Here is a 27,439-nt window from a genome sequence, read left to right as displayed (position 1 = left end):
ACGGCGAAAATAAGGGCAATGCAAATAGCGTTGCCCTTATTTTCGCCGTAGTCTACGTAATCTTTACGTAGACTACAGCAACCAAATAAGGAACGCGAATGGCGGCTCCCTATGGGGGCCGCCATTAGCCGTACGCGCTTTTAAAAATTTTTTTTTAAAGTCACCCGTGATAGGCTACGTGACGATTTACGTAGCCTATCATGGCTGACTTTGCAAATCTAGCCGTGATAGGCTACGTTAATCGTCATGTAGCCTATCACGGGGGCATTTTTTTTTTTTTACTTTTCTTGGAATGGCGGCGGCGGCAGCCGGTCGAAAGACCGGCTGCCGCCCCCGCCCCTGTCGAAGCCCTGCCAAACCGCCGCTGTGACCCACCACCGGGAGCGACATTCGGGAAAGGTAAGTCCCATCCCGGGGGCGGGGAGAATTTCTCCCCGAAACTACTTCGGGGGGCCGAATACGTCGGCACTCGGCCCCCCGAAGTTTCGGCGAGAAATTTTCTGACACCCCTACGAGAGAGTGGAATGGTTTTGGCAGCACAGTGCAGGAGAAAAGTAAGGGACCAAGATGAGACAACAGAACATCACAGAGAACGTTGCAGTAGATGGAGTGAAAGATGACCAGTGCATGGACCAGAGTTTTTACTGAGGGGACAGAAGGAGGGTCATCTTTTTGCAGGGGTGGGCGATTTTTAGGCCTTCAGCTGTTTCTGAATGTGTTACTGTGTTTTTATACTGCTGCCAGCTTTTACTCTAGTTTTTCCTTTGGCTTTATGCTGTTTTAAAAGTTTTATATTTTATTGTGTTGTATTTTGGGGTTTTAACTTTTGTGAACTGCCCAGAGAGTTTTGAGTCATGGGTGGTATAGATAGGTAATAAAAATAAACAAACCTGTGTCCCTCCAGATGTTTTGGCTTACAACTCCCCTCACCCCTCACCATTGGTTCTGCTAGCTAGGGTTGTTGGGAGTTGTAGACCAAATAAGGAGAAGCAACATGACTCAGTAGTGGATATCATGGGGGGGGGGGGAATGCAAAAGAGAGAGCCAAGGTTTTGTGTCTGTTCAATATGGTAGATGGTGACATACAAGGAGAGAAGGGCTTGGGCCGGTTGGGGAGGGTTGAGATGAGTTGTTTGGTTTTGGACATACTGAGCCTGGGATGAAGTTAAAGTCTCCAAGTGGAAATATCAGGGAGGCACTTGGATGGAGCAAGAATGTTCTGGGGTAGGGAGGTTCATAATATCTCAGGAGCACCCAATCCAAAGCAAACGTTCTTTCTCTCTCTTTCTGCAGGAATGCTTCAGGGACGACACGTTCTCATTCTCTACTCTCCAGACCACGTTGGCTTTGAGCATCTGGTGGGCACCCTGGCGGGCGCACTGACTCAACTTCAGTTCTCCGTCTCGCTGGAGCTGTGGAGCCGTGGGGAGCTTGGATCCCTGGGGCCCATGCAATGGCTCCATGCCCAGCGGCGCCAGGTGCTGCAAAACGGTGGCACCGTTGTGCTGCTTTTTTCCCATGGTGCTGTCGCTGGTTGTGCAGAATGGCTGGGCTGGGAGCAGAAAGACATGCTGTTCCCCATCAAGCCCGACAGCGCTTTCCTGGCCTCCCTCAACTGCGTCCTGCCAGATTTCCTGGCTGGTAAGGCCAGCGGCAAGTATACCATTGCCTGCTTCGAGGAACTCCTTCACGCTGATGAGATCCCGGCGCTCTTCCGTTCGGTGCCTGTTTATGCTCTGCCATCGCGGCTTTTCAGCTTCCTGCTAGCCCTGGCCGGTCCCAGGGTGGGCCAGGAGCAGAGGAGCAGCCTGAGGAGACATGCGGTGTGGATCCGCAAGAGCCTGGAGCGTGCAGTGAAGGAGTGTCAGCAGAAGAGGCCAAGTGGGCAGAACGCACCATTGCTGCCTCCCCAGCCTGGGGAGGAACAGATACAGGGGACCAGCGGCCCTCCTTGCACAGAGTCCTAAGAGAGGGAGGGAAAGTAACTTTGAGGCTGTGTTTTCGCCCAGTGATTTGCAAAAATTCAGCCGAGTGCCTGGACGTGAAGGCTCTGCCCTGGCCTTTTAGGGCAAAGCAGCTCAGAAACCAGCATGGGCCAGTCCATTCCTGTGACTTGGAACTGGGATGGCACACAGCATGCTTGCAGTGCCATGTGCAGGGACTTGTTTGAGCATGGCTGCACACAGTGACGACGGGTGGGTGGGGGTGATCAGTGAACCCAGGTGTGCATGCGAGCTCATTTAGAGCTCTAGAAGGATCTTCCCATCATATCAGTGAACAGCAACCATCCAGTATTTATGTCCTTAGGAGAATGGAGGGATCCCGTTCACATGTCCAGAACTGTACATACACAGAAGCAGTGGAAAACTTCAAGTACCAGATACTGGGGAAACAGAGCAGCGAGGAATGATGCCTCTAGCCTCCATGCCCTGCTTGGGGGCTCCCAGAGGTGTCTGGCTGGTTGGCTGCTGTGGGAAAAAGAACACTGGCCCTCTGGCTCGACCCAGGCGGGAAGCCCTTCCAGTCTTTTCCCTATCTTCAAAAAGGGTAAAAAGGAGGAACCTGGGAACTACAGACCAGTCAGTCTGACATCAATCCCTGGGAAAATTCTGGAGCAGATCATAAAGCAATCCATCTGGAAGCACCTTGACAACAATGCCATGATTACTCGAAGCCAACATGGATTTGTCAAAAACAAGTCCTGCCAAACAAATCTGATCTCATTTTTTGATCAAGTAACCTCCCTTGTAGACTGTGGGAATGCTGTAGACATCATATACCTCGACTTCAGCAAAGCTTTCGACAAACTGCCCCATGATATCCTGATGAGCAAACTAGCTCAAAGTGGGCTAGATGAAACAACGATCCGGTGGATCCACAGTCGGCTACATATTCGGACTCAAAGAGTGCTTATCAATGGGATCTTCTCAAACTGGGGAGAGGTAACGAGTGGGGTACCGCAGGGCTCGGTCCTGGGCCCAGTGCTCTTCAACATTTTTATGTATGACTTGGAGGAGGAGGTGCAGGGAATGCTGATCAAATTTGCAGATGACACAAAATTGGGAGGGATAGCTAATACTTTGGAAGACAGAAACAAAATTCAAAGTGATCTGGATAGACTGGAGCGCTGGGCAGAAAACAACAGAATGACATTTAATAGGGAGAAATGCCAAGTTCTGCACCTAGGAAAAAGAAACCAAATGCACAGTTACAAGATGGGGGATACATGGCTCAACCACACTACAAGCGAGAAGGATCTTGGAATTGTTGTCGATCACAAGCTGAATATGAGCCAACAGTGTGATGTGGCTGCAAAAAAGGCAAATGCTCTTTTGGGCTGCATTCATAGAAGCATCGCTTCCAAATCCCAGGAAGTACTAGTTCCCCTCTACTCAGCACTGGTTAGGCCTCATCTGGAGTACTGTGTCCAGTTCTGGGCACCACACTTGAAGAAGGATGCAGACAAACTGGAGAGGGTTCAGAGGAGGGCAACAAAGATGATCAGGGGACTGGAAACAAAGCCCTATGAAGAGAGACTGAAAGAACTGGGCATGTTTAGCCTTGAGAAGAGAAGACTGAGGGGAGATATGATAGCGCTCTTCAAGTACTTGAAAGGTTGTCACAGAGAGGAAGGCCAGGATCTCTTCTTGATCATCCCAGAGTGCAGGACACGGAATAATGGGCTCAAGTGACAGGAAGCCAGATTCCTGCTGAACATCAGGAAAAACTTCCTGACTGTGAGAGCAATACGACAATGGAACCAATGACCTAGGGAGGTGGTGGGCTCTCCCACACTGGAGGCCTTCAAGACGAGGCTGGACAGCCATTTGTCAGGGATGCTCTGACTTGGATTCCTGCATTGAGCAGGGGGTTGGACTCGATGGCCTTGTAGGCCCCTTCCAACCCTACTATTCTATTCTATGAATCTTATCTGGTATTCTGACTTTAAGTGTTCCAACTGGGAGATGGTTATGGCTGAGCAATACTTGATGTGATCCTGAGAAGGTTGGGAAGTATTTAAAGAGGAAGCTGATTTTTAAAGCAACAGCTACCAGAAAAGGCCTCCCTTCTCCTTAACCCTTATCAATGTGTGTGTTTTTATCTGAGCCAAGGAACGGAATGCCAACAGATTAAAGCAAGACTTTCAACTCTTGGTTGTCAGTGTTACGTATCCATTTTAGGCAACCGCATCTCTCTCGTTTTGGTGCAGAATTCTTTAACGTTATAGGGCAGGAGTGCAGAACATAAATTGGGGGGACCTGAATTGCCCTCCACCAGGCCTACCGTGAGCCAGATGACATCAGCAGGCATGACCACACCCACCGACTTCATTGCCTCATTCATTTTGCCTTTCTCCCTGCTTTCCACGCCTCTCTTGGCACAGAGAAAAGGACTCAGCCAGCACTTCCTTTGTGTGCCTCTCCCCATCCCCACTGAGGGTGGCAAGAGGCACACAAAGGAAGACTTGGCTGGTACTGGAGATGGGAGCCTCCTCTCCAGGGGGTGGGACTTGAAGGCAGAGCCCCGCCTCCAGGAGGGAGACAAGGAGGTTCCATGTGCCGGATGCGGAACCTCCACTGATATTTTGTGGCAAGATGCAGCACCCTCCCTGCTCCTTCCATCTTCTTTTGATCTGTTTACACGGAGTGGACGTAGCTCCCTCTGGGCTCAGGTGTCTGGAAGGGCCAGGGCATGGAAACGGGAGCTTGACAGTTCTTATGAGAGCAGCCAATTCTATGGGGCTCTGCTGGCCTCTCAACTAGTGGTGTAGTAGTAAATTTTGAAGTGCAGAAGGTAATCAAGACAGCCCCCATGGCCATGTCCCCAGAATATGTCCGTCCATCCATCCATCCATCCATCCAACTTTTCTGTCATTTATACTGAAAAGAGCTAACACTCTGGTCAAAAACTCCATTCTAAAACACAAGCATCTAAAAGAAACATGCAAACCACAAATATATTGCACAATTCAGTTTACAGGCCATGACTGCAACCTTATGCAGAGTTTCCTGCAATCCTATGCAGTGTTACTATTGAACCTAGTGGTGCTTCAGTCTGAGTACATAGCTTCAACTTGTGAAACACGTTAGGCTTCAACCAAAGATTTTTAGCCAGCTGAAGTGTGACCTTCAGTTTTTAATTAGAAATGCAAACTATCTTGCAAAGAACTGTTACCATTTAAACAACTAGCATGAAGTAGGAACCCCTTGGAAGAAAACAACATAATTATTCAACCTCTGCTTGATTATTTTCCTCATTCTCTATGTCCTCTATGCCAGGGGTAGGGAACCTCTTTCAGCCTCAGGACCAAATTCCATTTCAGAGAAACTGGGGGGGGGGGGGGGGCTGCACCAGCATATTTCAGTTAAAGCTTTTACTCCCACTAACTAAGCCTTAGGAGAGGCATTTCAATTTTTAAAAATTGGGGGGGTGGGGGGACTGCACAGAAGTCAGGAAATCACCAAACATCTGGTGGTTAGGGGGAAGGAGCGGAGCCAGCTCCTCTGGATTTGATCCCAAGCCTGTTCTATGCTGATCTGTCACAAACAACAGTAAACCCTGAATGCCTCATTATCACCTCATTTGCTTGCTGCTTTACTGCGCATGGGCTATCCTGGTCTGGGAAGTGCTGTGTGCAGTGAAGCCAAGCTGGCCAAGACTCATTTGCTCCTCCCTTGGAGGACCAATGGTGACTCGGTTGGCTTGGCTTTGCCTACACTGCCACTGCCGGAAGGAGGTGGAGTGGAGAAGGCAGAGCAGAACCAGCTAAGCCCCCTCCGCTGCTCTGTTGGAGGAGCAAAGGGGCTCGGCTGGCTTTGCTCCAGCTCTGTGATTTCGCCCTGCCCCATTTTCTTCCCTGAATGGGGGAAGGAGCTGGCACAGGTGAAGCCGAGGGAGCCAAGCCCCTGTTGCTCCTCTGATGGTGGGGCAGGCAACGCCAGGGCAGGGAAGTTGCCATCTTGGCTTGGCAGCACGCAGGGAAAGTCAGCGCACAGCAAGGCGCAGTCCCTGGCCCAAGCACTGGGTGGAAGATACACCCTGCACTTCAGCCAGGGAGCACATGACGTAAGGTGGGTATGGCCACTTCCAGGGACATCAGGGTGTGGCCAAATCCACCCAATGTCATGTGGCCTGTGGCAGTTGGGTGGGGGGAGGAGCAATGGGGGCTTGGCTAGCTTTGATCCAGCTCTGCTGTGATTTCACCCCGCCCCATTTTCTTCCCTGAAATGAACTAACACTCTGCACCCATGTTAGATGAGCTATGCGTCTCCCAGAAGCATTCTTGTTCTGCAATCAGTATTTTATAAAGAAAAGAATGTGCAGCCTTTCAGCATAATGGTTATGAAGTATTTTGAAGTTCTTCTCAACCTGGTTATTGGTGATGCATCTTGGACTGGGCCTGTGTTGGAAGGGCTCCCAAAGACCTCCAGGACAGCCTCCTGCAGTAGCAGGATTCTCTAGGGTGAATGAAGCCGCTGCTGACAGTCATTTACCTTTCAAAAAGTTCATGCAAAGTTTTCCTGCAACTTTCCTGAGCAACACATTCTGATCCCTAACTTATCATGTGATTCTTTAGTGTCTTCTGATACTGAAACTAAGATTCTAATTTCCCAATAAAACTCTCTCTCCTGGGGGCATGTGTGTGTTGTTATATATACATCTATGTACGTATACATACATGCACACACACACAGTCATATACGCAAGAGGTGTTTGAAGAGCTGCATGATTTCAAAAGTTCATTTGGCAGTATCATCCCAGCACTTTGTGGAATCCTCTTCCTAGCTGTATATATAATATTATAGAGTGATTCCAAAAGAAAAATGTTGAAATTCATATTGAGCACAATACCTTTATTAGGCCAATTTGAAGCTCGCAAAAGACTACGCGAGCTTGTACTGCATTTTGTGACCTCTGAATAGGCCTAATTAAAGTGTTGTGCTAAGTTGGATTTTAGCATTTTTATTTGGGCCACATAGCTACCTTGGCTTTGTATAATACAGAGTCGGGGGGGGGGGCATTAAAAGCAGGAAAATGGGGAAAGGATTTCTTGAGGTCTTCTGGATTCAGGACTCCCAAGATTTTGTAAAATAATAGCTCTTATCACAAGGCCTGATCTGAATTGAGTGGAGAGGTCTGGCTCGGAGGAGGATCATCTGGTCGCCTAACAACGCCCCAGGTCGGCCATGGAGGAACAAACGTGCGACGCTGCCGGCCCGGCCCCTTCCTCTCGCCGCCTCTCGCTCCGCTTCCACGCGCCGCACCCGCTGGCCAAGCGGCCCCTCGGGGCGCCCTGGCAGGTGCGGCTCCGCGGGGCACCGCACGGAGCCCGCCGATTGGCACCTCGAAGGCGATGGAGATGATGTCATTGCGCATGGCCCCATATCATTGGCAGAGAGGCGGCCCCGGCCACCTGATTGCGGACTATTGGGTGCGGCGGCGGCGGCGGCGGCGGGGAGGTGTTGTCTGCAGCGCCGCTGCAATCGCCCCGTGCGCAAATCTGGGCGCTGCCGCTGCCCTTGCTGGCCCGCGCAGGCTCCCTCAGGGGCGAGCGGGGGGTGCAGGAAGGTAGGTGTTGAGCGGCCCACCCCGGGGAAGGGAGACCGGACCAAACAGGCACCTTTTCCTGGGCGTCGGCCAGGGGCTGGCTGGGCCTCTGGGCCAGGGGCGACAGCAGCAGCCGCAGCCGCGGAGAGGGCCGGCTTTCCCCGTGCGCCTGCACCCTCTCCTCCCGCCACAGGGTGCATCGTCCGCAGCAGCGGCGAGAGCCGTTTCTCCCAGCCCGCCCGCAGGCGGCCCAGCAGGGGAGGGTGGATCCGGGCCGGGCCTGCTTCCTCCCCGTGGTTTGGACGGGCGGGGAGCAGTGTCTCCAGCCGGAATCCCGCACCCCTCCATGGATGACGCGTGTAGCCCCTTGCACTTGACTTCTCCCAGAGAATACCCCCTGGTTTCGTCCCGGGCCAGTCTCCCTCGCCAACGCTCGTCAGCTTGCGCCTCGGGTGTCCTGCTTGAGGCTGGGTACCTTGCACTGGGCGGAGGGCGGGTGGATCGTGTACCTCAGCCTTCCCCAACCTGGGGCCTGGCTGGGAGTGGTAGTCCGACGTACCGGAAGGGCGCCAGGTTGAGGAAGGCTGGTGTGCAGTGCAGGCTGGTGGCTCCTACTTCATTGGGGCTGTGGATCCGCTCTGGGCTTCAGGCAGAACTCCAAAGGAGCTGCCCAAGGTGTTGAACCCATTTGGGGGATCGGGTTCAGCACCTTCGTAATCGGAGGCCGGTCTCCAGGTGCCTTCTGAGGCTAGGCACATGGCGACTGGGGCCCTGCCTCTGGAACGCTTCCCCAGGGACAGCCTCTCATTCGTTGCCACGATTCCCTGGCACTAACTTCTGCGCTACAGAGTTAAGTGCTGGAACAGGGGCAGGCAGAAGCTAGACTGGGATCTACTTGTAGATCGTTGGATTATTTTCAGTGGATTAGCAAGGGTTTCTGACTCTCAGTTGTTTAATGATAGTATCCCTGTAGAATCCCTGTTTCGTTACACCAGCCTCCCCCAACCTGGCTCCCTCCAGATGTGCTGGACTGCGGTTCCCGTAATTCTGAGCCAACATACTGGCTAGGAATTGTGGGAGCCGCAGTCCAGCACATCTGAAGGAAGCCAGGCTGGGGGAGGCTGCCTTATTTATTTATTTATTGCATTTATACCCCGCCTTTCTCCCTCTCGCAAGGAACTCAAGGCGGCTTACATTATCCTCCTCCTCACCGTTGTATCCTCACAACAACAACCCTGTGAGGTAGGTTGGGCTGAGAGTCTGTGACTGGCCCAAAGTCACCCAGTGAGCTTCCATGGCCAAGTGGGGACTAGAACCCGGATCTCCCGGCTCCCAGTCTGTCACTCTCACCACTACACTACACTGGCTTACAGCACACAAGCTAGGCTCTGTGATTTCCTTAATTTTGCCATGTTACTTCATCCTTTCCATCTCCATTTCCACTTTATGGAGTAAAGGAAGAGGGATCCTGTGGCATGTCAGTACATTGTATGATTTGGCATCAGGTCTTAAAACAGTGTTCAACCTGTTTGGTAGACCAGTGTTCCAAACACACTGTTTTCAGTAATCCCGCTCCTCACACCATGTTAATGGAAGGCTCAGAGGACACACCAGTTAGGAAGCTAGATAAAAACTTTATGGTGTCTCTTAAACAAGACAGAATAGCCACAGGAAACTCCTGACTCCACCCAGGTGATACAGTTAAGTCCAGCATCACCTAGTGATTAAACTCTATAATGACACTGTCCACACATAGAGCAACAACAACAACAAAGCTCTGCCTCCCAAATTAGGCTGTTAGAATCCCTGATTTGTAGCGACTCCAATGTAGATTTCTGCCTGGCTATACAGGCCATTACAGTCAATAGCTTCTAGGGTGCAGTAGCTAATTGGCTCTACTTCCTGATCCGCTTTTTGCATCTGACTCTTCCCCAAAGCCACTATTTTGCACCTGATTCCACCCACTATTTTGCAGCTGGCTCCATTTGGTTGACCTTGTGGTTCTAGCCAAAAACAAGGTAGCTCCCACAAGCCTGAAGTCTGCCCGGTCCCGTACTAGACTGTAGAAGTCAGTCTACCTGTGCTACCTCATTTGTGGAGTCCTCTCAGACTTGTAGCAAAAATAGAAGGCTTGTTGCGGGCCACGTTATACATGGCTAATGGACTTCATTGGTGGCTACAGAAGAAGCCATAGGCAGCCAGCCACAATGCATTGTGGGTCAGTGGGCAAGGCTTCTGAGTCATGGCATAGTTTTCAGATAGGAACACTCACCCCTCTCTTTTCTACTAATTAAGCCCAGTTTCCTTGACCTAATGGTGTCCACACTTATCAGCTTCTATCATAGTGGGGAGCTTTTACACCCACATTTCCTGATATTGTCTGTGAAATCTCCACTTTCAGCCCACAGTTTAAGAATGGATGTGTGTTGGGGGAGGTTTGGTGGGGAAGAAATATTTAATTAATTAATGGCACAATCCTATGCATGTTTAAACAGAAAAAAGTCCTACGGCTCCCAGCATTCCTCAACCAGCATGGCTGGCTGGCTAAGGAATGCTGGGAGTTGTAGGACGTTTTTTCAGTCTAAACATGCGTAGGATCGTGCCATTAATTAATTAAATATTTCTTAAAGATCTATAACCCTAATATAATAGGTTAAAAACCCTCACAAAGTGCTTTGCAATTTACTTTAATCTAAGAAATGCATAATCCAACCCTAAAAACACTGCCTAATACATAAATCATTCAAACAACCCTAAAAACAATATTGAATACATAAATAATTTAAAAAACCCTAAAAGCTATATTCAATACATACATTGTTAAAAATAACAAGCAAAATATAACAAATAAGTTAGCAGCAGCAGATTAAAATGAACTAAACTTAATTTAAAATTAAAAAATTAACTAAAATTAAACTAAAATTAACCAAATGTAAACTGGAATAAATAAGTCTTTAAAATCCCCTTAAAGGCCAGCAAAGATGGAGTCATACGCACTTCCCAGGGAGGACGTTCCAGTGAAGTGGGGTCATTGCTAAGGAGGCCCTGTCCCTCACACTCTCCAGTCTCACAGCTCTTACTGGAGGATCAGAGAACAAGGCCTCAGGTGCCAATCTTAACGCTTGGACAGACTTGTACCACATAAGTGCATTGTCCATGGATCTCTGCTCTGTCACCTTCCTCAGTAGGACCGCCCACCTCATGGCACCTCCTCTTTCTTCCAGCCTTACCCCCTGTGTGAAAATGGCTGTTGTGCCCTGGGTGAAGGTCCCACCTGCTCTGCTCCCATTCCTCTTGCTGCCCCTTTGGATCCTGAGCCCCAGTGCTTCCCAGCAAGAGCCTTGCCAGATCTGCCGGGACCTTGCCAGCAACTTCAATAAGGTGGGAGGCTGAAAAGCGTTTTGATTTGGGGCTGTGGCATGATCACAGTTGCACAAAGTGGGGGCTTGCAAGCACTTACCCTGGGGCATGGGGACCTACTCCACCCCGCACTCCTGCCTCAAAGGAGGGATTGGGCTGGAGCAGGAGTAGCTGAGAGATCCCCTGTGGGTGGAGGTGGGGGAGCAGGGGGTTTGCTACACATGCGTTGCAAAAACCGAGGATTTGTGGGTTGCTGCATGCAGGTTGTGCGGCAAAGGTGTTTAGGGTGGGGGCAAGAAAATCTCGCTTTGGGTTTGCTGTGAGCCTTCTCCTGCCTTCCCAGGGTCTGGAGCGGACACAGCGTGAGAACTTCGGGGGCGGGAACACAGCCTGGGAAGAAGAGAAGCTTGCAAAATATGCAAACAGGTGACCTGAGGTCTGGGCCTCGCCAGGCCATTGGTGAGATGCTGCTACTGCAGACTGCGCCGAACCAGCGTCCTTGTTGGGAGATGGCCACCCAACAACTCCTGATCGTAAAAGGAGCTCAGAGCAATTGGCACTGTCGTGGTTACTCCATTACATGTGTGGACTGTGACCACTAATGCAGAATTTCATACTTTAAGTGAGAGTGCTAAAAAAAATGACAACAACCCCTGCTGAAGCTGATGTTCTTGTTTGTTAAAAGCAAATTTCTAGCCCTATGGGGTATGAATACAACTCTGAATAATAATCTGCATTTAGATCACACTTTACATACATTGCATTGGTAATCCTCACAACAACCCTCTAAAGTAGGTCATTCTCATTATTCCTATATTGCAGGTGAGAGGCTGAAGGACACAGAGGTACTTGGCTAAGCCACGTAATGAGCTCATCGTTGAGATTTGAACCAGGGAGGAGTCGGGTTCTTAAGGAGATGTAGTATGTATAGAGCCGTAGGGTCAGTCTGAATGGACTCTCACTAAGTTATAGCCAAAGCTGCCTATTCTACTCTAGGGTTGAGGTGAACAAGCTGGATTCTGAAAGGTTGCATCAGGAGTTGGCTGTGCACAGTGCTGATTGGCTAGCACCCTGTGTTCTCATCAGGAACATTCCCCTTTCCCCCCACATCTGGAGTGGTTTGGGCATATTAAATAGAACTTCCCTTTTTATTATTAATAAAGGTGATGAATGAACAGAAAAATGCTTGAACATTCATGATGCGGTTATCCAAAAAACTCCAAAAGCTCACCTAAAATATAGGAAGAGGGCCAAGATGATATCTGGCCCAGCATTTGATTTGCTGGTATACATGTCTGTCATTTTAGTTATGAAGCTGGGTTCATTCTTAATGTGCACCAGATCTCAATACTGATTTGTTGGCAGTATGCTCAAAACTTAACAGAGGTTTTAGCTGTAGGTGAGGTTTTTCCATTGATCAGAGGGTAGATAAGACATAAATTCAATGGCTCCCTCTGTTCCCGGTGGCTCTTTGCCCATCTCTTTGCCAGTATAGGCCTATTTCTTGACCCTTCTGGGGTGGGGCGGGGGGGGGAATATATTTTGAGGTATTCTGAGGGCAGAGTTTGGGCTTTCTAGATTCAAAACACAGACAACTTGGGAGGGGGTGGGGCTTCCTCCAGAATTGACTAGAAAAGAAGCAGAGCAGAGAACTATGATTGTTCCCTCTATTTCTGATGATTTGGTTACAAGTGTCGTTGTTTATGTAATCGCAAATGGCACCGCCCAAGCACAAGAGGGAGGTATTGGCCAGCCTAGGGTAAGAATTTTTGTACTTGCCAAAGTACAAAAAATCTTTAGAAAGATCTGTTAGGGTTGCACAAAAAACAGCCCAAAGAGGTCTCAGCGTGCTCAGTAGCCATGGGATGCTACCTGACCATGTGGGGTGGGGGAGAGGAGGGATGGAATTGAGTTGCAGCGATCCTGAACAAGGAATACTCCTTGCTGCAACATTTAATTGCAGGCCCTGCTTGCTTATTCCATTATTTATGTCTGATTTGTTTATCACAAGGATTTCTGCCTACCTTTCTACAACCAAATGCATTCAAGGAGGTTCACAATACTATTAAAATAATAAGACACGCAAAACCAACAATAACACCGACATTAAAGAGGCCATATTAATAAAACACACACTGGAATAAAATTAGCTTCACTGCCTAGCAGAAGAGGGACTTCTCTAGGCGAGAGAATCCGTATCACGATTGAGCTGGCCCCCTCTTATGCCCACCTGCCATGCTCCAGACAATAAGGAAACATGGAATTGCGAAGTGCTTTAGTTTAGGTAGTTTGCAGCAGCCTTCCCCAACCTGGTGCAAAAGGATGGGAAAGGCTGCTCTATACCTACTCAGCTTGCATGCTTGAGTCTGGATTTTCTGGCACAGATCTCTTGTCAACCCAAAGGGCTGGTAAGGATTTGTGGTGGGTGATGAGATGATAAGTGAAAGAAGGGGGGGGGGGTCCTCTCCGTTAAAGGGACAAAAATGGCAGGCAGTCATATTCATCATTGGGAGGGTGGGGGTCGGGGAATCCAAAAGTAAAAAGAACATCATGCCTTTGGGGATCAACTGACAAGCTCCAAAGAAGTGAGCCAACTCTTGAGTTCATCAAAACTCTTAATCAGGCTGGAAGTTAAGGAAAAAGGTTTGTGCAGAAACGCGATCTCTTTGCACCAAACATAGCCTAACCTAATTTTGTGAAGCTCTTTGTTAACTGGACCAACAACCCACCATTGCCAGGTTCAGATAACACAACAACCTACAAGCAGGGGTTTGGGTACAGAATGGGCACCAGGCATGTGCTGCAAACCACAGTGGCCGAAAATGATTCTGTGAACCCACACAGTGGGATTACTCCTGAATAAATGTGCATAGGGTTATGCTGTAAGTCTGCATAGCCCTTCCTCCATTCCATCTTGGTCCAGGTCTATATATGTAGCAGAGCAGCCTTCTCCAAACTGATGTTTTGGACTACTGCTCCCTGCATTCCTGACCATTGGCGATGCTGGCTGGGACTGATGGGAGTTGAAGTCCAAAACATCTGGAGGGCATTGGGTTGGAGAACGCGGTGGTAGAATGTTGAGTGGTAGAATGGACTATACCATTGCAGGTGGAGGGACTAATTTTTCTGAATGTTCACCTATGTTAAGAACTGCCTGCAAAATAGACAATGAGCACAGCCGACCCATGGCTAGGATAGAACCTTTCTTCTTCCATCTGCCGTTGTCTTCTGTTTGCAGGGAGTTGTGTTTAATTGATGGAGGCGCATTCAAATCCGGAATCATAGAATCATAGAATAGTAGGGTTGGAAGGGGCCTACAAGGCCATCGAGTCCAACCTCCTGCTCAGTGCAGGAATCCAGGTCAGAATTCCCCACTTGCACTCTGAAGTGGTGCAGTCCATTCTGCCACATCATTCCCACCTCCTTCTGCAAACTCCAGAGCTTGCTCACTTCTCTGTCAGGTTCACTTTTTCAATAAATAATTTTAAATTAGATAAGTATATGATGCTACATTTGCTTTTGGATGATGATAATGAAGACGATTACTTTCATAAAAGGGCATAGCAATGACCTGTCTCAGAGGGTGTTTGTTGTAAGGAAATGCCATCCACTTCGACAAACATCAGACCTGTTTGTTCCAGGCCAGAACAGCTGTCGCTGGCAGGTTCCCCAGGGGTGGCTTGTCTGCCATATTGCCAACTCCTGACTATTCTGGAGAGAAAGGATAACATTCGGGACTGGCTACTTGAACGGAGAAAACTCTGTTATCCTGGTGGAGTTTTGAGGAAGCCAGGCTCTCCTGTATGAAAGATGGATAGGGAGGTTCATGAATAGTTGACTGGACAGAGAACCAGTTAGAGGGGAGGCAGAGGGTTGTTTTGGGTAAGAGGGGAGGGTCAACATCCTGGAGTTGCCAGAAGGGCTGCTTTGGTCTGTCCAGGTGCCTCGATGCTCACCCAGCCTTTTTCTCTCCTAGCGAGACCCGCCTGCTGGAGGTGCTGGAGGGGGTGTGCTCCACATCAGACTTTGCCTGCCACCAGCTGCTGGAGCAGAGTGAAGAACACGTGGAGCGTTGGTGGTTCCATGAGTGAGTGGAAAAGTGCAAGGGCAGGCCCATTGTGGGATGTTTCTTCACCTGCCTCTTTGCTGCAGCAAGAAGCCCAAATAGCTGTCCCCCAACCTGGCACCGTCCAGATGTGTTGGACTACAACTTCCATTGCCCTCATCAGCAGACTGGCTGGGGATGATGGGAGTTACAGTCCAACACATCTAGAGGTTACCAGATTGGTGAAGGCTGATGCAATATAACAGAGAAAGAGTAGAACGTAGTTCAGAACTGGGGCTCTGGCTCTTTTAAATTTAGCATGATATGCCCCACTGTTGACAGGCAGTGATATGAGGATGGGAATGGTGGGGGAGGAGTTAATCTGCACCCCCAGTCTTTGAGCCCTTCTGATGTCCCAGTCCACAGAGCCATGCATAGAGCTCGACTTCCTGCTCTCTTTGGGGAACAGGTCCTCGGGCGACTGGTGCTGACATTCCTGTCATTTCTCAACCTGCTGCTACGACACTTGGCCTTGGCTCTGATTGGCGTGTCCTGGAGAAATTCCTCCGGCTTTACACGTCCCGCCCCCTCAGGGTCACTGCCCAGGTCAACGCAGGACAGGCTGCCTTGTGCTGACTCAGACCTTCGGTTTGTCTAACTCAGTGCAATTTACGGTGACTGGCAGAGGTGTGTTCCCCACCCTTGCGGCCCCAATATTTATTTTTTAACTGGAGATAGCAGGGATTGAACCGGGGATCTTGCATGTGCCAAGCATGTGCTCTAATTGCTCAGCTGTGGTCTTTACAGCTGAGTGGGGTGGGGAAATGATTGAACCTAAAGCTGCAGGGAAGCAAAGCAGAGTTAAGCCACCATTCAAGGAGGGCAGGTGGGTGAGGATTCCAAGGCAGCTGGGGCCAGGTTATCGAGGGAGCTGCCATGTCGCAGGTCAGACTATTAGCTCATCTAGCCTAGGACCGGTGGAGGCTGGTGGCTCTGAAGTCAGTGGGACGGTGAATCCGTTCCAGGTTTCAATCAGAACCAGTCAGAACTCTAAAGGAGCTACCCAAGATACTTTGCACCTTGGATAGCTCCTTTAGAGTTCTGACTGAAACCTGAAACTTCAGAGCCACCAGCCTCCACTGCCCAGGGCTGTTTGTTGTCCTCTGACTGGCAGCGGCTCTCTCGGGTCTCAGGCAGTGGTCTCTCCCTTCACATGTTCCCTGAGCTTTTTAACTGGAGATGCCAGGATTGAACCTGGGACCATCTGTGCTCAACTGCTGTACTGTGGTTCCTCTCCTGGAGTGGGTACGTGGTTGCTGCTGCTGTCCCATCAAAAGACCAGGATTCTTGAACAGGCCCAGAGGAGATGGAGAAATCCAAGCTGTGGGAATCGGAAGGCGAGACCTCAACAAGTGATAGGGTAGATGGGGAAGGGGAGCAAGGCCCATTTGCTTCAGGACCTTGGAGGAGAGGATGCAGGCCAGTATATTTAATCTTTGCCCAAAGTGTCTATAGCCATGACCATCTCTCAAGAGGGAACACTTCCTAAATTTGGAAGAGCTCCACTCTTCAGGCCCCAGTGGTGGATTAATATATTATTTATGTTTCATTTGTTTGTTTATTAATTTATAGCCTGCCTTTCCGCCGAAAAAGGCAGCTAACAATGAAATCCAGATTAAAAGTAAAAAGTGAATGAAAACATAACATAAAAGCAAATAATTAAAAATACAAAAACGCACCGATAAAAGAAATAAACAGCACCAACCAATTAAAAAACCCATCAGCAACAGACCAATTTATAGGCCAAAAGCCTGCCTGAATGAAACCGTCTTTGCCTACCGGCAGAAGCATAACAGAGAGGATAACCCTCCCCTCTCTTGGCAGGGAGTTTCAGAGTCAGGAGCAGCCACCAAGAAGGCCTTCTCTCGCATCCCCACCAAACGCTTGTCCAATGGTGCTGGTACTGAGAGAAAGGCCTCCCCCAAAGATCTTTATACCCAGCCAAGTTTTTATGGGAGAAGGCAGTTCTTCAGGTAGCCTGGTCACAAGCTATATAGGGTTCTATAGGTCATAACCAGCACTTTGAATTGTGCCCAGAAACAGACTGGTAGCCAGTGAAGCTGTTGTAATGAGGGAGTCACGTCATCAACAGACTGGCTGCAGGATTGGGGGCCAGCTGAAGTTTCCAAATAGTTTTCAAAGGCAGCCCCGCATAGAATGCATTACAGTAGTCCGAGGTGTAGGTAGGGGCTGCGTTACTAATAAGACACAGCATGATGGAACAAGGGAGCAGGCTGTAGTAACCGAGGCTCTCTTTCCCCAGGCAGCAGCAGCACCCAGACTTTTTCCAATGGCTCTGCATGGACGCGTTGAAACTGTGCTGCCCATCTGGCACCTATGGGCCTGAGTGCCATAGTGAGTTGTTTTGTGGCCTCCTGTGTTGTTGTGATAGTGCCCAAACAGTTGCGTGTACATACATCTCGCACTCTGAGCTCATGCATGGTGTCCCACAGATCCCTGCAGATCCCCGTTTGGCTCTGTGGGACTCTTCAGCTGGTTTGCTGGGAGGGACTAATTTCAAGATTAGCCAGAGAAGTCTTGTCTAGAGATACAATCACAACAGTATTGCAGAAAGGCTGCAGAACAGGGGAAATCTGGGATGGGTTTAAATAAATAGAAGTGTTTTTATCCTGCTCCTCAGCCAAAAAGGCTCCTGGAGCAGCTTATGTACAATCACTAAAACAAGTTGGTCCCTTACAATATAAAAAGACATAACACACAAGGAAAAAGGGTTGGAAAGGGGAGAAGAAAAAATGGGGTGGTCTTTCAGCAGGGCTGGTGGTGTTGGTTGAGGGAAGAGGAGACCTCATGGGGGGGTCTTCAGCAGGGCTTATGGAGTGGCCCAGTTTCCCCCTCTCATCTCCCTCAACTCAGCTAGCTGGAATGGCTGCTGGCTGATGATGCCTTGGGGTTTTTTTTAGTAAAGGCTAGGTGTGCTTAGGGTTTATCTACTGTCCCAGGAAGGGGGAATTCAGCCATTGTTAATTTGTTCCCCACTTCTTGTGATGAGGGAAGTTGGTCAGCTTAAAGCGGTGGGCTGTGGCACTGGAACTGTTGATTAAACGTTGCTAATAAAGTGTGGCAGGATAAAGGGGAGCTGCCATCGGGGGGTGAGGGAGGACATATGGAGGGGGTCGGGGGGAGAGGGCAGGCTTCGGAGTCGTGTGGTGAGTTGGGAGGTCTGAGCACCCCAGGTTTAAGCTGAGTGCTCGTTGGCCCTGATGTTTATTTCCTCCTCTCCACAGCCTGCCCTGGGGGCGCCCAGAAGCCTTGCAGTGGGTATGGGCAGTGTGACGGAGATGGCACGCGTGGGGGAACGGGCCTGTGCATGTGCCAGACAGGCTATGGGGGGCCCTTCTGTTCTGAGTGTGGAGACGGCTACTATGAAGCTGCTCGCAACGACAGCCACCTGGTATGTGCGGGTATGTAGACTGGCCCCCATGCTGGGCTGGGCTGGGGGCAGGGCCTGGTGATGGAAGCTCTGCTGCCCCCTGCTGGCTAGTACTGGTTAGTGACTCCCCCCTCCCCCCATTGCCTTCCCTCTTTTCCTTGGGCCCTAACGACCTCTCCGGGCTCTTGGGTTGGGCCCTGATTGGGAGGGGCGGAACAGTCAGCCGTATACATACACCCACAGCTTTTATACTGAAAAAGCAGTGTACACCTCGCTTAAGTCTGCCAGGCCTCCCTGTAATGCACACACAGTGTTTTTCCTGAGACTATAGCTCAGGCTTGGACAGTTTGTGGCCCTCCAGATATTTTGGCCATCATCCCTTTTCATCATCCCTTTGGAGGGCCACACGTTGCCACCCCTGCAGTAGCTCCATATTCTGAGGAAGCCAGAAGCCATTTCCCCAAATTCCATAACTGAAATGAACAAGATGGACAGTGTCCCTGAAAGCTTACGCCATAATAAATTTTGTTCATTTTTAAGGTGTTGTCAGACTCTTTGTCCTTCTGACTGAAGTGCTGAACCATAATAATAACAGAATATATGTATCATTTATTAACATTATTAACATGTGTTACTAAGTGAATATTTAGGAAGTCAGGAATCTGCCTTATACTGGGTCAGCCTGTTTGTCAGTTTAGCCCAGTACTGTCTATTCTGACTGGCCAGAGTTCTCCAGGGCCTTGGGCAGAGAAGGGTCTTCCCTCATTACTTGCTTCTTGATCCTTTTAAGTAGAGGTGCCAGGGATTGAACTTGGGACCTTCTGGGTACAAAGCAGGTGCTCTACCACTGAGCTACGGTCCTCCCCCAGTAAAACTTAACATTGGTGCTGAATATGTTACCATCACATAATTGGGCCTCCCTGAGCTTTGTTTTTAAAACTGCTTTGAATTGGCTGAACCAAGTCCATTACATCAATGCCTGGGAGCAGGGTCTGCAGTATTTCATGTACTATTGTCATAGTTGCTCACTATATTGATGTACGAGTATATTGCCAAGTGGGAATGGCTTAAGCGTCACAGTCTTCTTTACATTCCCCACCACCACATCAGGGTCGCTCTTGCTGTATGAGTGGTGTTTGTGTTTCCTCCTCCTCCCGTCCTGCATGAACTTAGGCCTGCTGCGATTGAATTGATTGTATTTATTTAAAATTATGTCTAGGTTGCCTTTAAGGGTGGAACCCTCTCAAGGCGGTGTACAAGATAAAAGCCATACAGAAAAGACACAATAAAAATTGAATAAGTACGTATTCAATAAAAGTTCCATAAAAACAGTGATGTATTAGGATTTTCTGTAGGGGAGCAGAGTCTGTCTTCCTCAGGCGCCATAATACCCTTAGGTAGCTTGTATCAGGCCTTCAAGAGCTGCTACCCTTGCCTGGGCTTGGAAAGATGGGGAGGGCTTTCAGTCTCCCCCCTACACACTAGGCTCTCTTCCCAACCCAGAGTGCTACCGGGCATGTGGACGCTGTTCAGGCCCCGAAGATTCAAGCTGCCTACGCTGCAAGAGGGGCTGGATGCTGCATGACCGAAGATGCATTGGTGAGCTTGTGGGACAAGGCCTGAAAAGATTCACTGTCCCTTAGCGACCTGAGCAATCCACCTTTCGAGGTGCTGTATATTCTGGATATAGGTAACTTGGAGTTGAGGGGAGGGGTGACTTTGAAGGATAAACCTCAAATGAATAGTTGCATATTGTATTATTGGGCAAAGCAAGAGAATTCTTGGGCAGGGGGAGAGAGAAAACTGCTTATCTGATCATTAGTTTGACATCTCTCTTTGTTTCACACAGACATAGATGAATGCGGCACAGACATGGCACACTGCCGCGCCAACCAGTTTTGTGTCAACACAGAAGGCTCCTACGAGTGCCGAGGTAAGAGTGTCAAGCCTGAAAAGTGGGCAGCGTGAGTGCCACGTGTGGTTGTCTTTTGCTGTGGGGCAGGCATGTTTGCGTTGGGGAAATGTATTTGCACGACATCGTCTGGCGACTCCTATTGGCATTGCTGTCATTGAACAAGTGAAGCCACACTGCAAAACAAGTCCTAGCATAGCAGCTCTGTACCCTGGCTAATTTTCTCCTGGACAGAACCCAGAATATGCCATGTGGGCCCACTCTGTCTCTCACTGAGGAGTTATTTATTTATTTATTTATTTATTTATTTTGTGGCATTTTTATATTGCTGAATACAATCAAATCCCTCAGTGGTTCACAATAAATACATATTAAAAACACATTAAAAACACAACGTTAAAAGCACAAAATTGAAACAACATATGTAGCAATGGCTAACTGTTCAGGACAAAGGCCCATCTAGAAAGCTTCACTTCTCACAGGAGATCCTTTCTCTCAGTCACTCCCTCACACCCCATTATCGCCTCAACCAAACCATAGTGTTCAGTGTTCCTTGCCCACGAGAGGTCGGGTTGTGTGCCTGCCTCTTAATTCTGCGTCTTCCTTTTTCCTCAGACTGTGCCAAGGCCTGCATTGGTTGCATGGGTGCTGGACCTTCCCGCTGCAAGAAATGCAACAAGGGCTACCAGCGCGATGGTGTCAAGTGCCTTGGTACGTCCTGTCAGGAAGCAGTTTTCTAGTGGCTGTCCCATCCCCACAAGATTCACCAGTAGAGCATGCCGTGTTCTGTGTGGCCTATAGAGGGTAGAGTCCTCTGAAGCTGCTGCACATTTCCTGCTATTGCACACATATTCTGGTAGCACTGGCTGCTCACTTTTCCTTTTACTATAATGTCAGGAATGTTGAATTGTTGCTGCCTGTTCTTTTTCTCCTCCTGGGCCTCTTTTATCTTGGGAAGCCAACAGTGGACACTGTTGCAGAGATTACCATGCTGACACTGAGGTGGTTGATGTGCCATATGACGTTCATTACAGCTGTGCTTCAACTGGGCCTTGCTGAGGGAAGAGAAAGCCAACTCAGGCCCATCCCTTGGTACATATGCAGCCCAGCTGAAGAGGACTCAGGAGTGAGGGAGTTTCTGAAAAGGTTTTCAAAGTTTTGGGGATACCACAGCTCTAGAGCGAGGGTCAGGAGGCACCAGATACGGCTAGACTTCAGACAAAGAGGCTGATTTAGTGATGGGCTTTTGATAGGTATTTTTTTGTGGCTTTTGAATCATGGAAGATAAAAAGGATGCACTTAAGAGACATAGGGAAAGTTTTTCTCTCTTAAATTATGGCTGGGGGCAGCTGCCTGGACAAAGTGAGGATGTCCCAACCATGGAAAGCCCAGGAGCCACTACTAAGGTCTGTGGGTGAGACGGGGAGACAGGAATCCTCTCTCCGTGTGAGGTGAGAGGAGGTGGGCCTAGGGAGTTGATTCAGGGCTCTGTGGGTTGATGGCTACCAACCGGCTAGTGTGACTCACATACCCCCCCCCCCCCCAGATGTGGATGAATGTGCTGGCGAAGCGGAGGAACCTGTGTGTACTGGCGCCAATGAGGCCTGCGAGAACACGGACGGCAGCTACCGATGTGTTTGTGCAGAGGGACACGTGCGCAAAGAGGGGATCTGTGTGGAAGATAAGCCCCCAGGTAAACCGCAGCAGCAACCATAACACAATCGATAGATCTGTACACTTCATAAAATATATTTCTCTAGGCATTTTACAATTTAAAACAACAATAATAATTAAAAAAATAAAATTGCGGTAAAAGCAACAATATAAAACTAATAACATGTTCTCTAACTGGGGAATTTGGGGTGGGATCAGGCCCCAAAGCTCTGTGGGGTTGGGCCCCAAAGCCTGTCTTCTGCCTTGGATGGAATTTTGTTCTCTTTGGCTGTCCCTGAGCAAATCTGTGTATTTCTGGGAGCCACTGTATTCTCCAGGGAGTGGTTTGCAAGAGTACTTTTGCTTCACAAAACTGAGCCTCTCATGAGTGGTCTGGCTCCCCACAAGAGTTAGCACCATCTAGGACTTCTCAGTTATGGAGACAGGCATCCAGGTACAGCTTTTCATACCGATGCATACACTTACTATACTAGGTACATGTAAAATTCAAAGTCAGGATGGGAGACGTGTGGAGTCTTCCTGTTTCTTACTACTGATATAGAGCCACCAGTGGGGGGCGGGGGGGCTGGATGACCAAATTGTGAGTTGACCACCCACAGGCTGATGGCCTCTTCCTTGTCCCACAGATGCTCCCGAGAAAGGGTTCTTTGACGACATCACAGACGATGAGGTGGTTGTGCTGCAGCAGATGTTCTTTGGTGCCATCATCTGTGCGCTGGCCACACTCGCGGCCAAAGGAGACATGGTTTTCACTGCCATTTTCATCGGTGCTGTGGCCGCCATGGCCGGCTACTGGCTGTCAGAGCGCAGCGATCGGGTGCTTGATGGCTTCATCAAAGGCAGATAGTGCATGGCAAAGTGAGCATTCCCTTCTGCTTCCTGCCTCAGAGAGCCAGCTGGTGGGCAGGAACTCCTTGGCCCCCCCTACCCCCCATCCCAGCAGGGCTTTACAATCTAGAAGAAAAAGGTGGAAAGGCCAATCTATATCCCAGTCTGGGCCGATGGAAGCCTCGACCTAGCATGCTGAGAAATGGGACAAGAAACAAAATGTGTGGTAGTCCTCCTGTTGACTGAGAGGAGGGTTCCTGACAGGAAATATGATGGAGTGAGTACCCCTTAAGGAAGGGAGAGGTCTTGGCTGGGCCTTAAGAAAAGGCCCCTATTACTCTCTGACTGGCCCAGCTCCCAGGCATGGGGATGATCTCAAATGTGTTCCTTCTCATGAGCTTGGGTCTCTCTCACATTGACCATGAAAAGGTTGTATCACTGCAGAAAGAAACCGGGGCTGGGTGGCCACAGGATTGCTTTCTGCTGGCTCTTTGAGGGGCTAACCCCTTGGATAAGAGCTGATCTACACATTATGCTGAAGGAGCGGGCAAAATGGCATGGTGTGTGTGTGTGTGTGTGTGTGTGAGAGAGAGAGAGAGAGCGAGCGAGCGAGCGCACAGTTTAGGGTGTAGCCCTCTCTCTAATATGCTAGCTTACTATGTGCGGGGAGCCTTTTACAGGGGTGGAGGGGAGAGAAGCATTCAAAAATGCCTCCACCCACACCCACGCATTGCAGTCTGAAGTGGTACAGCCCAGAATTCTATCACCTCAGATTGCCACCTCATCTTGTACAACAGCCTTTCCCAACCTGGTGCTCTCTAGATGTGTTGGACTACAACCCCAGCATCTCTGCTGGCTGGGAGGATGCTGGGAGTTGTAGTCCAACACATCTGGAGGGCACTGGGTTGAGGAAGGCTGCTGCTTAATGTGTAGAATAGCTCTGATGCTGCCAGTGGCAGCATGTGTGTGAGGCAGAAGTGGCTGCGTGGCATGCATGTGCACCCTTGCCCTTTTGCATCTGCCCATGCACAGCACCATCTGTCCATCCATATCTCAGGAAAATTAAAGGTCTCTGTACACATCCCACCTGGTTCTTGCTGTGTCTCTGTCGTGTGTTTCTGTTCTACAGGGGCTGTTCGATTTTGGGTTCAAAGCTTGGGACAAGCCTACTATCTCAACTCAGCCACTCCTAGATCTGCAAAATTTTGCTGAAAGGCTGCTTTTATTTTGACTTGCATGTGGCACTCAGAATATCTTCTTCTCCCCTTCTCTCCCCCTGAGCCCCTTGTCAATTTTCTCTCATGTATTGAAGGCTGGAATTTCCAGCAGAGGAGAACAGGGTATGGGAAAAGAAGTGTTATCCCTGCCTAGGGCTTGAGAGATTTTAGCATTTGGGAAAGAGTGGGAGGAATGAAGGCCCTTGCTTGTTTCCCCTTTCTCACTTTCAATAGCAAAGAACTCCTCTCTCTCTCTCTCAGCTCCCATTTCTCCTAGGCTGGGTGAAATGTGCTTTGAAAGAGAGGGTGAGCCAAGGAGACTCTCCTCCAGAGTAATGGAGCAGGGAAGGCAAGATAGTGGAGCACCAAACTGCTTTGAAACAAGTGGCCATGCTGGCTGGGAATGATGGGAGTTGTAGTCCAACACAGCAGGAGGGCACCAGGTTGTGGAAGGTGGCTGTAGCTTCTCCCCCATTCGAAGTCATCCCCTTCTCCCCCTTTTGAACAGTCAGCCTGCTTGTTCACCTTACAGCAGGAGACCTGGCCCCTATCCTTCATGTAGGGCCAAGCCAACAAAACTAGTCTGTGCACAGCTGCTGGTCTCCTCCGAGGTGCTGTCCTTCCCTAATTCCGTCTGTACTTAATCACAGCCTCGGTGTCAGTTTCCGTTTGCTCTGCAATCTTCTTTCTGTAACTCGCCCTCCCTGTTTTTTTCCCTGTCATGACAGCTCTGAAGGGGAAGGCCTGTTGCTCTCAGTATTCTTTGCCTTCCATGGCTGTGGAAGCCATTACCAGAATTCCCTGCTCTCTAATAGCAGAGAGTTGACAATCTGGGTTTTCAGATCCCTCCCCCCCCCCCCCCCGGCTCCCACACACACTTTGAACATGCATTTTCAACATCAAACCTTATTTTATTTTTAGCAAACCACTAGGGTGCTGAATCAGCCCCTGAATTAAATGCCCTTAGCCCAAGGAAGTACCTCATGCAATAGTCTTTTATGTATTTATGTGATAATCTCTCTCATGCCGCATTATGCTGGACCACACCAGTTAACCAACTGGAAGTCGCAATTTCACTTTGGTTCCATATGCGCAGTCGTTAATCTGGGTTAAGGTCCTCATTTCATCCACAAACATTCATCGAAAGGGTAGGATCATTCATGTTGATTATTAGTCTGACACAATTGTTCAAAACCTTTAAGGCCTGTCTGAAGGATGATTCAGAAATGGAAAGCACTTTATATGTAAATGCCTACATAAGAGTAATAACTCGGTTTTCTGAAGAAGGTTGGCAGGGATGGAGCCCCTCTTCCACACGATGACATGATGGCAGTATTTTTCAACGGAAGGCAAGCTGGCCAGTGATAATCACTTTATCCTTGGTAACCTACCCTTTGAATTGCAAATCAGGTGCTGGCCTTGCAGTTGTAGAAGGGAAACTCGATCTATAGCTCATCTTGAGCTGCAGTAGTGCAGGCAGCCACAACTATGCCACTGCAGGTAGGAGCTGATTCTTTGCCTGCCGAGGAAACACCTCTCATTTCTGCCTTTACTTTTCGTGTGTACAGCATGTTTTGCCTTTTGTGCAGGGTTGTTGTGTGTACTCTGAGCTTTAAAAAATAAATAAAAAATTCTGCCCTGACAAGCTGAATGGTATGGTCTATAATTTGCACACATTTGCAACAGGTTGCTTTCTTTTGCATACTTTATTACTCTCTGCCTACTAGTCATGGCGAGGAGGTATGCCAGTCATGGAAATCCTACTTGGTCTGCCCTCCCCGCTTCTGAGACTTCACTGAGACAAACAGTGCGCTCCACCTGAGAAAAGAAGGGCAGGGGGTGTCTCTCAAATGAACGTTCAGCCTCTAGCCCTCTCAGATTCTTAAAGGTCCTGGGTATTGCCCATATATTGCAAGCCTATTTTCATATCTTGAGGATTAGAAACTTGCTTTACAAGAAAACAAAAAGCTGATATTCTTTGGATATTGTTTTTTATGGCAGTAGCACATTCTGCTGTTGTTAGTCCTCCATGCCAGAAAGTCTGCCTTGTGAGAGTGTCTGGCTACCAACAGGGGTGGGGCCATAGCTGAGGAGCAGAAGGGCATCTGTTCATGGCATCTCCAGCTAAAAAGGTTCTCTGGCAGCTGGTGCCGAGACAGACCCCTGCCTGAAATACTGGACATCCATGGCCAGCCTGTGTAAAATAATACTGGGCTAAATGGATGGATGGATGGAATGACTCCCTCTGAGGCCGCAGCATAGACGTTTGTTGCTGCACAACTGCTTTTGGGCAGCACAACAGCATTGCAGCAAGGCAGCGGGGACAGTAATTTCAGCAAGAATTGGAGCCCCGTAGTCATACAAGGGCCTCTGGGATGCCGGTTGGTGGACCCTGATGGTGAAGTGGGGTAGAGAAGATACCAGCATGGCACAGTGGCTAAGAGTGTGGCCTACAAAGTCCCTGGTTGAAATATCGCCTCTTTAATTGAGTTTGTATCCTGCCTTTCTTTCATCATGGGATTCAAGGCAGTGTGCATGAGGTTCCCAGGCAGTCTCCCATTCAGGCACTGACTTTGCCCTGCTTAGCTTCAGCAAGGTGGCTGGATCAGGAGCCTTGAGACTCCCCACACCCTTGACAACCCATGAATTTGCTGGGAATTTGACTAACCGATCTCTCTCCCACCACACAAACACCAACAATATGGGGCTAGGGTTGCTGTTTTAAGAAGTACTGGGGTAATGTGCATTGAAATGTTTCAAGTGTTTAAATAATTGCTAAGTAGTAATAGTAATAATCATGCTCCTAAACATCAACAGTGATACCTTCCATGTGGCTTCTGCTTCGCAGTGGCTCTGTCCCCCTTACCAGTTGAGCTCTTTCTGCCACATGATAGCTGCCGCTTGCAGAGACAAATGGCCATGTTCTCAAGGCTGTTGGTACAGCTGATCCTATTTGGTGGTTGCAGAGGTGCCAGGCAGGGGCCACACTGCAGGAGAAGCAGCAGTATGAACCGTAGGCCCAGATAAAGGAGGAACCTAGCTGGGTTAAGTGGGAAACTGCTATAGCTTCCCTCACAAAGGACTGAGAACATGATTCCTGTTCCCTGAGCCTCATCTAACAGTGTGAGCCCTTGAACTGGGTTCACAATTCTGTTACAGACTAAATTGCTACCCTGTGGCACTAGAACCAGAATGATCTGATGTCCCACCAGCCTAGCCCTGGAGAGACTTCAGTGAAAACCCAGTTGTCAAATATGTCTCCCAAACCTGCTGACTCCACTCAGGTGGCACCCACACTTTTCTCATGCTCTTCCCTCGTTAACTCCTTAGCTCCGCTGGTAATGCATTCTTCCCACTCCAATATTCCATAGTCAGAGCTGTGCATAGTTGCAATTTTGAACAAT

The 27,439-nt window shown here is 49.2% G+C and overlaps 2 protein-coding genes across 3 annotated transcripts in view; both read left to right on the top strand.

The window, feature by feature from the left end:
• IL17RC (interleukin 17 receptor C) overlaps positions 1–4,153 on the top strand; it is a 40,536-nt gene extending 36,383 nt beyond the window's left edge. Inside the window, exon 19 of the mRNA XM_084832520.1 lies at positions 1,294–4,153. Coding sequence (XP_084688646.1) covers positions 1,294–1,967 — 674 coding nt within the window. The 3' untranslated portion in view covers positions 1,968–4,153. The remainder of the gene's footprint in view (positions 1–1,293) is intronic.
• Positions 4,154–7,434: 3,281 nt separating this feature from the next.
• On the top strand, positions 7,435–25,684 carry CRELD1 (CRELD disulfide isomerase 1). 2 transcript variants are annotated; one of them, XR_014788582.1, is made up of 12 exons: positions 7,435–7,569; positions 10,773–10,929; positions 11,731–11,829; positions 14,885–14,995; positions 17,277–17,368; positions 18,259–18,435; positions 19,908–20,003; positions 20,254–20,337; positions 20,932–21,027; positions 21,863–22,009; positions 22,617–23,629; positions 23,699–25,676. XR_014788582.1 is itself a non-coding variant. In XM_084840581.1 (11 exons), exons 2-11 carry the CDS (start codon positions 10,792–10,794, stop codon positions 22,835–22,837), a joined length of 1,245 nt encoding a protein of 414 aa, XP_084696707.1. In that variant the 5' UTR covers positions 7,435–7,569; positions 10,773–10,791; the 3' UTR covers positions 22,838–25,684. The 2 variants fall into 2 exon arrangements, 1 of the variants encoding a protein (XP_084696707.1); XM_084840581.1 differs by lacking the exon at positions 11,731–11,829 and adding an exon at positions 11,252–11,334 and having other exon boundaries at positions 22,617–25,684.
• Positions 25,685–27,439: the final 1,755 nt, after the last annotated feature.

This window comes from Heloderma suspectum, chromosome 2 (assembly GCF_057233095.1).
Source record: "Heloderma suspectum isolate Gila_16-S chromosome 2, 16-S_ref, whole genome shotgun sequence".
In the NCBI taxonomy this organism is placed as follows: Eukaryota; Metazoa; Chordata; class Lepidosauria; order Squamata; family Helodermatidae; genus Heloderma; species Heloderma suspectum.
The sequence above is the reverse complement of the archived record's forward strand: the minus strand, read 5'-3'. Positions and strand labels throughout refer to the sequence as shown.

What these genes read in the sequence shown, in the direction of transcription:
- CRELD1 (XM_084840581.1), top strand. Translation starts at nt 10,792, where the DNA reads ATGGCTGTTGTGCCCTGGGTGAAGGTCCCACCTGCTCTGCTCCCATTC. An exon ending in GAGCGTTGGTGGTTCCATGA is followed by an intron (nt 14,996 to 17,276) that starts GTGAGTGGAAAA and finishes CTCTTTCCCCAG; the next exon opens with GCAGCAGCAGCACCCAGACT. An exon ending in CAGCCACCTGGTATGTGCGG is followed by an intron (nt 18,436 to 19,907) that starts GTATGTAGACTG and finishes TTCCCAACCCAG; the next exon opens with AGTGCTACCGGGCATGTGGA.